Below are 15,587 nucleotides of genomic sequence, written 5' to 3'. Positions count from 1 at the left end.
TCGAGCACCAATCGTAGATGTTGATGGTGCTGCTCTGGATCAGGCGATGCGATGAGAATGTCATCTATATAGCAGTGTGCGAAATCGAGTCCACACAGTACTGCGTCCATCAGACGTTGAAAATTTTGTGCGGCGTTACGCAGGCCAACCGTAATGAACGTTAAATTCATACAGACCGAAAGGTATGATGACAGCAGTCTTCGAACAACCGGTGCAATGGGTATTTGATAATACGCCCTCGACAAATTTAGTGTCGTGAAAATGCGACATCTTTGAAGACGATGCGAGAAATCGTGGAGATGCGGTAATGGGTAGTGGTCTGGGATGGTGACAGCATTCAAACGGCGGTAGTCTCCACAGGGACGCCAATCCCCTGTCTTTTTCTTGACTAGATGAAGCGGACTGGCCCAAGGACTGCTCGACGGGCGGCAGATGCCTTCAGCCATCATACGCGCGAATTCTTTACGAGCAGCTTTTAACTTTTCGGACGGCAAACGTCTCGCCCGTTCGGCAACCGGCGGTCCTCGTGTCTGAATGAAGTGACGTACCTCGTGTTTAACCTCGATGCGATGGGCTGATCTGGTAACCTCATTGAATTCCTTAAGTAAGTCTGCGTATGGAATTGTGCGATTTATCGTGGATACAGCGGAAGACGGGACTCGAACTAGCTGTCCGACGAAACCCATCCTCGTCCCTCCGTCCACAAGTTGTCGTCACCGAAGGTCGATCATCAGATTATGATGTGTGAAGAAATCGGCACCTAAAATTGCCTGCGTCACGTTCGCAACGATGAAGATCCACTCATATTTACGGCGTCTGCCAAGATCGACTGCAATTAGCTTTTCGCCGTATGTAGCGATAGTTGATCCGTTTGCCGCAAAAAGTTGATATGTTTTTGATATCGAGTTCTCTCTGGCTGCTTTGCGTGGCAACACGGAGACATCGGCCCTCAAATCCACCAAATAACGCATTCCGGATGTGGCGTCTGTAATGATGAGGCATCGTTCAGCTTGGTTAGTCTCTCCGCTTGCCTCGATGCGGTTTGGCTGATTCAGTTTCCCGACGGCGGTGGTGTGCCAGGCCAGGCACATGGTTGTCGACATTTCTTCGCATTGTTTCCAAATTTTGAATGGTAGTAGCATACGGCTGTCTTTTGTTGTCAAGGTGTGCTCCGGCTGCAAAAACGTGGACGCGAGCATGAACGGCGTCTTGTCCGGCGATCAGGATATGATTTTCTCGGACTTGACGTGTCAACTCCTCAATACGGCGATGCAATTCGGCAATTTCAGTTGAATGATCCGGTATTGACAAAGAATTCACGGCGTTGATTCGCGGGGCACCTCTTGTGTAATCCATGATTTCATCAGCTTGAAGTGCGAGCTGGACTAAATCAGCCGTATCGTTGGCGGCGAGGATTCCTCGGACAGGATCAGGCAATCGCTCTAAAAATAGAGTGCGTAAAACTGAATGGGAACATTGTCCTGCTGCTAAATTTCGAAGACGTTGTAGACAATAAGACGGCCTCTCTTCACCAAGGTCTAATCCCTGCAGCAATCGTCGGAGTTTCGACTCACTAGATTCATCAAAAGACGAAATAATTCGGGCCTTCACTGCATCGTATTTATTTCGTGCAGGCGGTGATGCGACAATGTCTGCAATAAATGGCAAGAAGTTAAGATCAAGGTGGAGGATAACGTACCGGAATTTTGACTCATCACTCGTTATTTGTGACAATGCAAATCCAGCCTCGACCTGGGCAAACCATAACATCGGGTTCTCACGCCAGAAAGGCGGCAGCTTAATCAGCTTCGTCACATTAACGTTAGCTTCCTCGGTGTCTTGAAAAAAAGGCACACGTGTTGTACTTGCACTTGGCGCATCCGTTACTGACTTGTTATTCACGGACGCGGTCTCACGCGGCGGCGTACGTTGGAGTGACATCGTATATAAAATTGTCTGTCGTGACACTCAGATAACCCGGTATAAACTTGTGTCACAAAATGTTCGCGAAAAGTTCTGCGGCACGCACAAAAAAACTGTAATTCTATTCAAATTACAACGGATGTCTGTTTATATCGATGTCCTCTCATGAAAATTGCTTTCCGCGGCACAACACGATCGTATCACGTGACTGTCAGCTCACTCAGCGGTCGCGCAGGTATGCGATCACGTGACGGCACGTGGGAACCACGTGACTCGCCAACACTCAGAAACGCTGATCACTCGCGAAAAATGCAAAGATGCACGTTAATTAATACTCGTAATTGTGCAATCATGTCAGTCGCGCAATCAGATCACGTCGGGAATTCCCGATTCAGCCGACTTTCGGACCAATATTTTTCTCGCCTATTTCTTTACAGGGAAAGTTAAGAGAGGAACAAGGGAAATTTCTGAGATCCCAACCATAGGATACAAATTCCTTAGTTAATTCTGCAATTAGTAATTGCTCGATGAAATCAAGTCCTAAATTAAATGAATTAGAAGGTTCGTTGATAGAGGATTCAAATGAATAGTAGGTTTGTTGATCGAGGATTCAAATAAACTAGAAGATTCGTTGATCGAGGATTCGATTTTCGTATCAGGAGGAGTTGTCTGCGATTAGTAATAACTCGAAAAAATCAGTTCTGAAATCAAAAGAATTAGGTGGTTCGTCGATCGAGGGTTCAATCTTCGTGTCAGGGGGGGATTCAATTTTCGTATCAGGAGAAGTTTTCTTGTCTGCGACGAGTTTATTGTTAAAATCTGGTTGAGTAGATGAAGTTTTTAACTTTTCTATAGTCTCCGGAGAAAAGACAACTATCTGATGCACAATTTAATGCGAAGTTTATTATTCAATGACTGTCGTCTGAGCCAGAGCAAGGTCGACGCGACACGGCTAGCATGAGTTTTCTTACCTGCTTTATGATTACGTTTCCTCCGACGTGCGATTTTCTGTTCTCGGGTTTTCATTTATAATACGTCATAGTAGTGAAATACGTCATAGTAGTGAAATATCTATTTTAATAAGGAGATATTACTAGGAAGATATTAATAAGAGGGATGTACTGAGAGAAATTACATCAATATAAATCGTGTCCTTTACATGCTCTTAATTTCAAAACCAAAAGGAAGGTTAAAGAGTAGGGGACTTTTAATAGGAAATAATCAGGGTGTTGATAGGAGAATTTGCTATCGGGGCACTTTTCGGTGCTCGGGGGCGATGAAAATATGAAGATGCAGGTGAAGAGAATTATTCAAATAATAACAGGAGTTCTGACTTTACATTAAGATCTATCATCTGATATTGATGTATTTCTTATTGATAGGATAGAGTTAATAATAAGACGTTGTTGGTGACGTATTCAGGTTAACAAAGTTTGATTAATTACATTATTAAAGAATAATAATTGAAAGATGATTGGATAATAATTGAAAGAAATGGGCACAATCTTCAAACCTTGTTCGAATTTTTATGCAACGCGGGAGTGTTAGGTGATCTGTAAGATTAACAGATTCACCTTTAAGACGACGAACTCATCGTTGACCTGTGATGTACTTAGCCGGCTTCGCTCCCTCGCAAGGACCTCGGTCGTGGAGTGCTTATGGCAAAATCAAACACTAGGTTGTACGATGCGCGAAAGTTCTTTATTCGTCTTTTTAACCCGGTTACAAATTGAGCGCGATTATAAAATTAAAAAGTCAACGAGATCGATGATTAACCCGTGACTTAAACAAAACGCCAAATTACGGCAACTAAGTGTCGTTGACAAAATCATATATTCCGAGATTCACGTTAAGACTTAATCTCGTTATGATTTTCTATGATGATGTGCTGTAGCGACTTTTTAGGATGAAATTGTAGTCACGCTCTTCGACATCAGTGACAATTTTAGATGAAAGTACCGTAGCGAACTTTTATGATAAAATGCCGTCGTTGGGCTAGATTTTCTAGGGTTTATATATCCCTTGAAGACAAAAAATCTTGGTGTCGTGTATTTATTATAATATCTTCCTGGAAAGCCAATTTTTGGGTAGGAGGATTCCCACGAAAACGCTTTCCAGGAAGATATTATAATAAATTGATCTCACAAGCGAAGGGGGTTGTTTTGACAGTTCTGAGAAGTCGATGAGTGCGCTCGACTTTTGACCAAATATGGTCATAAAATGAGAAAATATAAGCTCAAATAAGTCGTAAAAGTCTACGGGGTATTCGCGATTCATTGGTCATCGAGTTTTACGACGTGCAGGTGTCAGCATTCAACGTCGTAGATGCGTACGGCACGAGATCGCTTATCGCAAAATCGGGGGCGGTTCGCGCGACAAAGAAAGTTCAAACAGTAGCCACACGCTGTGATTTCTATTGTTCGCTTGTTAGCTTCTGTACGTTTCTGAAATCGTTCTCTGTATAATTTTTTATATAAGTTTTTTTCCTATATAATTTTCTGCTATATTTAGTTTGTTATTGAATTTGTTGTTTAATATAATGATTCAAAATAAAATTATGATTGCTAAATTATATAGTGATGATTTCACAACATAATACATCCTTAATTATGGTGAGATGTCGTTATATTCATGGAATCTTTATTTATATGAATATATTGAAAAAGGAGAACAGTATCTGATATTAAGTATTGTAATAATCTAGATAATTTTTATTATTGATGGTAGTGATTAAGATAATAAGGTTCCATAAATATAATTATAAGTGAGGCGCATCGTTTATGTTTGCTTACAAATGAAAGAATAAAGGTTTTATAAAATATTCTGTGACAAATAGTCGGTCATTAGAATTTATCAATTTTTATAATTCATTCACCATTGTGTGATTAAAATATTTATTCCGACGATTCATCATATTAACTATTCCATAAATAATATAATATTATTCAATTTCAAACACGTTGATTATAGGGTTTACACATTGGTTAATAGGTTTGCACACATTGATTAATAGGTTCACACACATTGATTAATATTTTGCATTTATCATTTATATCGCTAGAGTCGCGCGAACGTGTAATCTTCCATAGAAACTGTCAAGTAAGAGACGTGCAAACTGGCGATCATGTTGGAATTGGTTAATGGCTGACTTCGCAAGAATATGACGGAAGCAATGAAATAATCTTATTTTAAACATACTGATAAAGTAAAGACACGGTAGAAATAAATTCAGTGAAACTGATTTGAAGAATTTATACATATATATTAAACAAAAGGAAAGCGAGAAGGGCAAGAATTATTGTGAATTAATTATTTTAAATATTTACAAATTTATAAATCATTGAGACATACCTCTCAATGTTCTGACAAAATTGTAATAAGACATAAAATTAATAAACATGGTTAAACATATTACATAAAATCAACTAAATTAAAGAAAAGAAAGTTCGTATATCATAATTTTAATTAGAAAAAAGATATAACGATAGATAAATCAATAATCTTGGATCTTATGATCAACGTTCAATATATCCCAGCAAACACCGATATATAACTGTTACATTGCTATAATAATACGGAATGTAACAGGTAATATAACGTGTACGTTACATGTAACATCCATGTTAGTTGTAATTTCTCACTCATAGATGTAACATTTTTAATATAACATATATTATATTGTAGTTATATTGTAATTATATATCAAATAGCACATTGATGTATTGATAAATTAGTGCTATCTTGGGATATAATGACAATATAACTACAATGTAATATATGTTATATTAAAAATGTTACATCTATGAGTGGGAAATTACAACTAACATATACGTTACATGTAACATGCTTGAATACTATAACATTTATATACCGTGTTTACTGGGATAGTTCATTAATTTTCATTAAATACGACTGGATAATTAAGAGATGATTAATTATATCTAAATATATTCAAGACGTGAACTAAAAAAACATAATCTACACTCCATTCCTCTCAGCCAATAGGGCCACACGCGATGTTATTGCGACAATTATGAAAGAAAGAAAATTTGGAAACTAAAGAATTTGAATCCTATGGTTGGGATATCAGAAATTTCCCTCGTCTCTTTGCAAATTGTCTTGTATATAAGATGAAGCTAATTTAATTTGATATATACCAACTGTAAGGTTTTTTATAAAGTCCAGTGTCAAGATTGGAAAATCGAACAATTGTTCAGCATCTAAACGTACCCACTGTTGAGCATTCTTGGTTCTGAGATTTTCAATCTCAACTAGTGCTTGGATGACGTTTGGTTCCTTCGCCTTTTCAAGTAATTGTTGAGCCATCTCAGCGTTAACTCCTTCCATAAAAATGGGGGATGGTACTTATTTATAATAGCTCCAGCTATCCGATAAAAATCTCCCAGATTTGGAAGATGCTGAATTTGTATCATTTGCTAAAAAAATTTGAAAATAGATTTAATATGCCTGTTTCTAGTTTCTACTATCCATCTTGTCTTTATAACGAGACGCGAATCATTCGCATCCTCTGTGGAGAGTTGACGTTTGTTTACTTCAAGAAGTGCCGGCATATGCCATGAAATACCTAAACGGGTTAGTAGCTCAGTGGAATCCCGGTATCCTCTGTCCACTATAATAATATCATTTTCCTGGAACCATCTAATCATTCTTTCAGCATCTCTTACAAATTTATTTTGCAGAATAGCAGCGTCATTATTCCGGTCATCAGAGAAGTACGGCCCTTGAATTTCGAGTATTTAGCCGTCAGGTGCGACTATCAAAACAGGTTTAACTAGATGTCATTCCTTGTAAACGCAATATGATTGCCGGAGTGCTCGAAAATTACTACTTTTTGGTATATAGCTGTAAGTACCGTCAATGTATGCGATTACTCGAGGAATATGTGACTCTGGATTATATAATTCATTAGCAAACTCCGTCACGTGTCTTTTGATATAATTTTCTCTTGTAATCGCATTGAATCCAATATTGTTAGGAACAAAACGTTGCTTTAAAGATTGTCTGACAGTAGCAATAGCCAGACTTATTGCTTGTCTACTTGAATATTGGAACATAACTTTAAGAAAATTATCAGAAAGTTCCTGACGCATTTTGTACAAGAACATTAACAGATCCTTTTTACTCACATATCTGTAACCATCTTAACAAGGTACTCTATCACAATAAGTAAATAGTTCTCAAAACTGTTGTTTTGTCATAGAGCAAAAACATTCAAATTCATCATCACTCAAACTATTTTCATCGTCAATTCTCGTCAGATTTCTTGCCACATTACGAAGTCCTTGTAAGAATATTTCAAGTTGTTCTCCCTTAATTACGTATAGCCTATTAACAAAACGTAAACCAAGTAACAAAGGTTGGAAAATGAAGCCTTGATCATCTAAATGACGTCTACATGATTTAACGTTTTCGGAAATGAAAATATTTCGTAAAATGAAAACATTAGCTTTACATTCGACTGATATCCTGCGTATATCATTAGTGGCATTACAGATCAGACAAGTACTATTTCTAGTTTGCATCAATACATTTAGTCTTAAGCAAGTAGAATCTTCTTCGATTGCAGCTATTTTATTACGAATTGATTGATTACAATTAGTGCATATTCTTGTGAGATGCGTTACATCGAGAGGCGGTCTATCAAATTCCTCTCGTCTCCGAATAGCTATTTCACATTTGTCGGTTCCCATCTCCATCTATTCAAGTCATTAGCCGAAGAATAAATTGTTTATCGCAAACATAACAACGTAAAACGTTTCTAAATGCCATATTATTTAAAATGAATTTAAGTTAGATTATCAATATTGATAACGTTATTATAATGAATTTCTTCAATATTTAATTTAAAAATAAAAATTAAATCGATATTAATATTTACAAACATATAGAACATAAATAATTATGTGAACTTTAGATGATCTTATAGAAAATCTTCAACACAAATATTAGATTAATCGAATATGTCTCAAAACTCTTTCAAGAATCGTACAGATCTGAGATCTTTAAGCGTTTTGAATTAACGTTAACAAACTCGCATATTATATATCAAACTAATCCGACCATTTATGTCTCACATATTATGATACCAAAATAATTATTTTTATATTTTGAAGATATCAATTCTTAGGTGCATATAAAATCATCCTTAGTAAAATCACACATACACATACTCCTCGCTCCACACGCACGCACGCACGATGATGCCGACGGTAATTGTTTAATTATGGTTAATTAATTGCTTACATACATTTCATTATGAAAGATTTAAATACTCAGAATTCAATTGCTTAAAACAAGAGATTTTGCATATTTATCCACTCACCCCCTCCCCCACACTCTCACACCCCTTCCCCCACAATCTCACATTCCCTATCCGCACGCACGCACGCACGCACGCACGCACGCACACACACATACACACACCAAAACACACTACCATGACACTATCATGACCGTACACATTAAGACTACCATGAGCAGATAACCCATTTTTTCAATCTTTGACACTTTATAACTCAAAAACTGTCCATTTTTTGGCCTTGTGCCCATTGACACTTTTCATCAGGATGTAATAACACAGATTAATAGACAGATCGCCAAAGGTCTGGATGAAGAAGAGACCGGCATTTCTCACTGATTTCAGCGCCATATCGTAGTAGTGGTCAATGCAATAACTATTAATACGTTCCCAAGATAAGAGCGTCTCATGCTCATGAACTCGTCCGACGGCATGTACAAGATTTTATCTTTTTGTAGCGTTCGCGTATTTCGGAAAGGACAGAATTTTATGATGTTATAAATAAATAAATAAATAAAAAATTAACCTGACCTATTATAGTTATTAAATCTTTTTTTAATAAATGTTTCATTATTATTATCATCTAAGTCTAAGTCGTTTAATTAATTTTTAGTTTTTTAATAATTAATTTAATTTATTCTAATCATTTTTATATAAGAAAAATACTATTACGTATACGTTTTATAATGAATTAATATATTTCGGGAGTCGAATTATATATTCTTAATAATATAAGTATTCAAAAATTATATTTGACTTTTAATTTTAATTATTTTAGCAAAGAGTTCCAAAATTTCTTACACACATAATTAAAATAAATAATTAACATATATACTTAATTGCGAATCATATGAATGAAAAATATTCCCATAAGAGGGTATTTTTCATTCATATAATTCGCAATTAAGTATATATGTTAATTATTAATTTTAATAAAATAAAAATTAAAATTAAAAGTCAAATATAATTTTTGAACACAAATATATTAATTCATTATAAAACGTATACCCATGATAGTATTTTTCTCGTACAAAAATAATTAGAATAAATTAAATTTGTAACGAAGCACCTTTCCCGACGCCACGGATCGGCTCGTCGGTGCCAGGATTCGGGAAGAGGGGAGACTCAGATTTACAATGACACACGGTTGCTCTGGTAAAAGTAGAGTTTATTCGGGGCCACCTTCCTGTGGTTCTCCCGTGATTCAAACCATTATACACAGCACAGTATAATCGGACGAAACGCGACCAGATGATACAGACGCGTACACGACTTATTGCTAGGATTGACAGATAGAAATATTACGGACGAGACGCGACCAGATTATACGGACGCGGACACGACTTATTGCTAGAGTTTCCAACGCGGACACGCGTACGGGCGCCCTGAGAAGGGCGAGCTCCGTCGGGCGCCGGTGACTTTCAGGTAGGACCCGGTGACCGAGGACGCTCGGCCTGCACGACGAGAACGCTCGTCGGCCGGGGTGATTTACGGACAGGACCCGGTGACCGAGGACGCTCGGCCTGCACGACGAGAACGCTCGTCGGCCGGGGTGATTTACGGACAGGACCCGGTGACCGAGGACGCTCGGCCTGCACGACGAGAACGCTCGTCGGCCGGGGTGATTTACGGACAGGACCCGGTGACCGAGAACGCTCGGCCTGCACGACGAGAACGCTCGTCGGCCGGGGTGATCTACGGACAGGACCCGGTGACCGAGGACGCTCGGCCTGCACGACGAGAACGCTCGTCGGCCGGGGTGAGTTACGGACAGGACCCGGTGACCGAGAACGCTCGGCCTGCACGACGAGAACGCTCGTCGGCCGGGGTGAGTTACGGACAGGACCCGGTGACCGAGAACGCTCGGCCTGCACAACGAGAACGCTCGTCGGCCGGGGTGATTTACGGACAGGACCCGGTGACCGAGGACGCTCGGCCTGCACGACGAGAACGCTCGTCGGCCGGGGTGAGTTACGGACAGGACCCGGTGACCGAGAACGCTCGGCCTGCACGACGAGAACGCTCGTCGGCCGGGGTGATTTGGAGTGTGGGAGTTGAGGAGTGATCCCTGAGTACGCTCGAGGGACCAGGACGGGACTGGTGTCGAAGTCTCGGCTGCGCCGCTCTTTATACCCGTCGGCCACCCCACTCTAAGACTAGCTTGGAGGGGGTCGAGTGACGGGTGGGGGCGAAAAGGCGGATTCCCAACGTATTCGTGTGGTGGCCCCGAAAGGGGCCGTTTACACGAGCGCGGGCGACTAGTGACGGCTAATCGGGTCGTCACATCACCCTCCTTTTCTAGGGGGGGGTGGCTATTCGACGGATCGTTCGCGGTCTTCCTCGTCGGTCGAATCTGATGATCCACCGGCCCGTCGGGGTGCGTACCTTATACCGCCGTGAGATGGTGGCGGCGTGGTACGGTATGTCGACGGTTTGGCCATCCCCCAGAGTGACCTGGATGGGTCGTGGCGGTCCCGGGCGTGGTGCTGGCACTGGTGGGGCCTGGCCGGTTGGAGGTCGGCGTGGTGCCGGTTGGGGTGGCTCCCTGGCTGGTGGCGCGACAAGGGATCGCACCTGTTGGCCTGTGTTGGCGCGATGCGCTGGCTGGTCCGCTTCGTCAGGCGTCGCTGACTGGCGCGTGGTGGCTGGCGGTGCAACAGCGGATGGCGTGTGTCGGCGGGTGCCGGTTGAGGGAACCGATCGGTTCGCGGATGGTCGAGCGGGCTGGCGTGCGCTGGCCGGTGTCGTCGTGGGCCTGGTGACGCCGGCGACGGTGGAGGCCGGGGAGTCGGAGAGGACCGGTGGTCGTCGATGCCGGGTGTTCACCGGGATAGGTCGGCGTCTGCCCGGGGGAGGCGGAGGTGCCTCCAAGAGCACCAAGTTCCGACGTCGCTGCTCGGCGTCGGACCGCTGGATGCGGGTCCCTATTCCCGGTACTGGCCGGGTGGTTCGCCCGGAAACGGGCAGATTTCGTCCGGAAACGGACGGATTTTTTTTTTTTTTTTTTTGAGCGCTGGTTTGCTTCTTCGTTTGGTGTTTCCATCGTGACGGGATGAGTTCCGACCCAAGGGTGCCCGTTCTTTATACCCCTCGGTGATCTGGACGCGGATCATGAAGAGTGCCGCTCCCGGTGCGGGACCGGGTGGCAAAGCGCGGACCATGAAGAGTGCCGCTCTCGGTTCGGGACCGGGTGGCAAAGCGCGGACCATGAAGAATGTCGTTCCCGGTATTCGGCCAAAGATTTTCGACAAGACGCGGACCATGAAGAGTGCCGCTCCACGTATTTTGATTCGAAACCGCGAACATGCCTAACGGTTGACCGGCGGCGTTAATCGGCGCGCGTTGCTCGGGTATCGGACTAGGGTTCGGTCGCAGGACGCGGTTCGGAGGCGGATTTCAAGTCCCTCACGTGGACGTGCCGATGCCATCGACCTCGGTCGTCCTTCAGGTCCACGATGACGGGGGAGATGATGCGTCTGATCGTCAACGGGCCACCAAATCTTGGTGCTAGTTTGGCATTAAAGCCGCGCTCTTTGTTCGATAACGGGTGCTCCTTTTTCCATACTCGGTCTCCAACTTGTGGACGCCAGTCGCGTCGACGTAAATCGTAGTTTCGCTGTTGATGTTGGAAGGCGCGGGCCAGGTTGATTCTGACAATTTCGTAGGCGTCTTCGAGTCGACGTCGAACTGTTTCAGGAGCGTTGCTGGTCGTTGCCGGGCGGCGGTCGTCGGGATGCGGTGATTGTAACTCCCGGCCGTACATCAGAAAGGCCGGGGTGTATCCCGTGGATTCTTGTCGTGCGGTATTGAAAGCGAACTGGAGCTGGGGAATGTGTTCATCCCAACGGCGATGTCGGCCTTCCACATATTGCGCCACCATGGTCTTTATGGTGCGGTTGGCTCGCTCGACCGGGTTGCACTGCGGTGCGTAGGCGGGGGCGGTTCTATGCTTGATCCCGAAGGATCGTAGTAATCCCTCGAGCTGGTGCGATCTCAACTGAGTCCCGTTATCAGACGATGGTGTCCGGGCAGCCGTGACGATATATAATACGTCCAGCTACTTCTCGTGTGACGTTGGCGGCGGTGGCTTGGCGGAGCGGCGTCATCTCTATCCATTTGGAGAATCGATCCTGCATGGTCAGCAGCCAGGTATGGCCACTGGTCGATCGTGGCAATGGTCCGACCAGATCAATGGAGACCTGTTGCCACGGGTGCGTGACGTTGGTGGCTCGAAGTTTCCCGGCCGGCAAGGTTTGTGCGGCCTTGTGGGTGGCGCAGTTTCGGCAGTCACGGACGTATCGAGTGACGTCGCGGAACATTCCTGGCCAATAATATAAGCGCGCTACTCGTGCGATGGTCTTCGCAATGCCAAAGTGTCCGGCGGTCGGGTCGTCATGCAGTCGGTGCAGTATTTCCGCGCGCTGGGGTTTCGGGACGCACTGTTTCCATTGCTCCTCGCTTGGCGAGTCGTGGAAGTTGAGATCATGCAGGATGTGTCGATGCAACTGTCGGTTCTGGATGCGGTAGTCCGCATGTTCGGCCGGGTGTTGTTGTACCTGGTGATAAAGGCGGCGGTACCATTGACAGTCTGGAGCGGCTTGTATGACACAGGCCTCGGGTTGACGAGAGAGAGCGTCGGCCACGATGTTCAGTTTTCCTTTACGATACCGGATGTCATAGTCGTACTGCTGAAGCTCGAATACCCATCTCCCTAGGCGACCGGTGGGAGCTTCCAGTCTCTGCAGCCATCGAAGCGACTGGTGATCGGTGACAACCGTGAAGTGATAACCCTCCAGATAGTCGCGCATTCGACGGATTCCCCACACTACCGCCAGACATTCTAGCTCTGTAGCGCTGTAGTTCCTTTCTGCGCTATTTAGTGTACGGCTGGCGTAGGCAATGACGCGTTCGCCTTCGGATAGTTCTTGGGTGAGCACGGCACCTAGCCCACACGTGCTGGCGTCGGTCTGGAGGGTGAATGGTCGGCTGAAATCGGGACAAGCAAGAACTGGTGCGGTGGTGAGCGCCCGCTTCAGCTCGTCGAAAGCCTTTTCTTCTTCTGGTCCCCACGCAAAACGTGCTCTTTTTTGGGTCAAGCGTGTCAACGGTGCGGCGGTGGTGGAGAAGTCTGGTACAAAACGGCGGTACCAGAAGGCGACGCCGAGGAATTGGCGCACTTGACGTACGGTTGTCGGGGTCGTCCACGCGGCTACCGCGCTGACCTTGTCTGGGTCAGTTCGAATGCCGTCTTTGTCCACTATATGCCCCAAATATTTGAGACGGCTGCAACAGAAGTGGCACTTCTGTGGGTTAAGGCGGAGGCGCGCTTGTCTCAACCGTCTGAAGACCTCGGCCAAATGTTCCATATGGGTCTCCAGTGACGAGCTGACTACGATGATGTCGTCGAGGTAGACCAATACGTGTGGCTCGAGTTCCGGGCCGAGGACACTATCCAGCAACCGCTGGAACGTGGCCGGTGCCGAATGTAACCCAAAAGGCATGACTTTAAATTGGTAGAGTCCTCGCCCAGGAATTGTAAAGGCGGTGGCTGGACGGCTGACCGGATCTAGTGGCACCTGCCAATATCCGTCCTTTAAGTCTAGTGTTGAAAGGTACTGGGCCCCTCGGAGCTTATCGAGGGTAGCGAGGATGTGCGGCAGTGGGTAGGCATCTTTGTCGGAGGCTTGATTCAACTTGCGGAAATCGATACAAAATCGGTGTCCTCCATCCTTCTTCTTGACGAGGACTACGGGGGAACTCCAGGCGCTGTTGGACGGTTCGATCACTCCGGCTTCCAACATTTTATTCACCTCGCTATCAATGACGGCCTGCATGGCCGGATTACGGGGTCGGTATCTCTGCTTTATTGGGGCTCCAGGCCGCAATCTGATCTGGTGTTTGGTGCGATCGGTGGGCCCCTGCACGGACTCAAATAACCGGAGTTCGGTATCCAAGAACTGCCGGAAACGCTGGTCTTCCTCTGGTGAGCGTGGGGAGATTCCGGCGGACAGTTTGCCGTAGACAGACGCCACCTGGGCCGGAGCCGTCCTCCCTGGTCGGTTGGATGGAGGAGGCGGCAGCGTAATGCGTAACCGAGCCCATAGGTCGACTCCGATTAGTACCTCGCTGCTGAGGTTATCCAGGACCTGGAAGCGGTGGCGGACAGAGCGAGGACCGACTCGGATGGCGAAGCGGATCGAACCGGAGGTGGGTGCCTTGGAGCCGTCGGCTAAGTTGACCGGTTCTTCGGACGGCTGGATCTGGAGGCCGCGATCAGACAAGCGTTTGGCCATGGCGGCGTTCACAAACGACACTTCGGATCCGGAATCGAGAAGTGCCCAGGTGTTGAATCGGTGAATCTGGACTGGTAAATGCGGCCGCGGTGTGTACTCTATCTGGACGCGGGTCGGACGATGGCCGCCTCGTTTCCGACCCGCCGGTCGTTTTCCGTCGGAGGGTGGCAGTCTCGCGTTAGGACGCCATCCTTCCCGCACTGCGAGCAGAACTTCCGTGCTGGGCGGCGACAGTCGAGTCGTGTGTGCCCTCGCTGTTTGCATCGCCAACAGCAACTCGCACGGTCATAGGTAGTGGCGGCAAGATTCGCCTCGGTGGACCGTAATGTTTCGCGGCGTTGTTCTTGGCGACGCCGGTGGATTTCCTCCCACTCGGCGGCACGACTGCATAGCGCGGAAACGGTGTGCAGTTCGTCCAATCGAACGTATAGCTGGAGTTCCGGGTCGGCGTTTTCGTATAATTGCTCGAGCCGTTCCTGGCTAGTGTAGCCGCCAGCCCGACGCATCATTGTCTGTACGGCGGTAGCGTATCGCGTAAACGCCTCTCCTGGCTTCTGTCGCCGGCCTTGTATTTCCCGTCGTAATTGTCGTTTGTACCCGGGTGATAGATACTGGGCCAAGAAATCCTTTCGGAACCCGGCCCATGTGGACCACTGTTCTCTGGTGTTTCGCCACCACAGAAGGGCGTCGCCCTTTAACAGCTCGGACAGACCGGTGAGAAGATTGTGGTCTTCCAGACCATAGGCCACACTGAGTTCCTCCAGATGCTCGAGGAAAGCAAGGGGGTCCTTACCATCAAAATGGCATCCCCATTTGCGTATCTGGTTGAGGGCCTTAGCCGGGTCGGCTTCTGGTGGTTCGGGGGTTCCGCGTGCACTCCGGTAACGTTCTTCGCGGCTAAGCGGTGCGTGGAGCGTTTCGGCCGCTCCGGTGTTTGGCTGATTGGCCATTACGTGGTCTCTTATGCGGCGGCGGAGGTCGATTAATCTCCCTTCTGGGTCTAGATCGCGGGTGGCGAGGTATCGGACGGCTTCCTCTTTATCTAGGCGGTA

The 15,587-nt window shown here is 45.7% G+C and overlaps 2 protein-coding genes across 2 annotated transcripts; both read right to left on the bottom strand.

Moving 5' to 3' along the window:
* Positions 1 to 713: 713 nt before the first annotated feature.
* On the bottom strand, positions 714 to 6,249 carry LOC114930298 (uncharacterized). Its single transcript, XM_029302050.1, has 4 exons — positions 6,081 to 6,249; positions 1,700 to 1,838; positions 1,243 to 1,573; positions 714 to 1,175 (listed from the first exon to the last, which is right to left on the bottom strand). The coding sequence occupies exons 1-4, from the start codon at positions 6,247 to 6,249 to the stop codon at positions 714 to 716; spliced, it is 1,101 nt and encodes a 366-aa protein (XP_029157883.1).
* A 5,351-nt stretch (positions 6,250 to 11,600) lies between these two features.
* LOC146723799 (uncharacterized) lies at positions 11,601 to 12,122 on the bottom strand. Its single transcript, XM_085481027.1, has one exon. The coding sequence runs from the start codon at positions 12,120 to 12,122 to the stop codon at positions 11,601 to 11,603; it is 522 nt and encodes a 173-aa protein (XP_085337153.1).
* Positions 12,123 to 15,587: the final 3,465 nt, after the last annotated feature.

Source organism: Nylanderia fulva, unplaced genomic scaffold (assembly GCF_048542155.1).
Source record: "Nylanderia fulva isolate GAGA-0341 unplaced genomic scaffold, ASM4854215v1 Scaffold167, whole genome shotgun sequence".
Classification (NCBI taxonomy): domain Eukaryota; kingdom Metazoa; phylum Arthropoda; class Insecta; order Hymenoptera; family Formicidae; genus Nylanderia; species Nylanderia fulva.
Note: the sequence above shows the minus strand (reverse complement) of the source record. Positions and strands in the feature narration are given on the sequence as shown.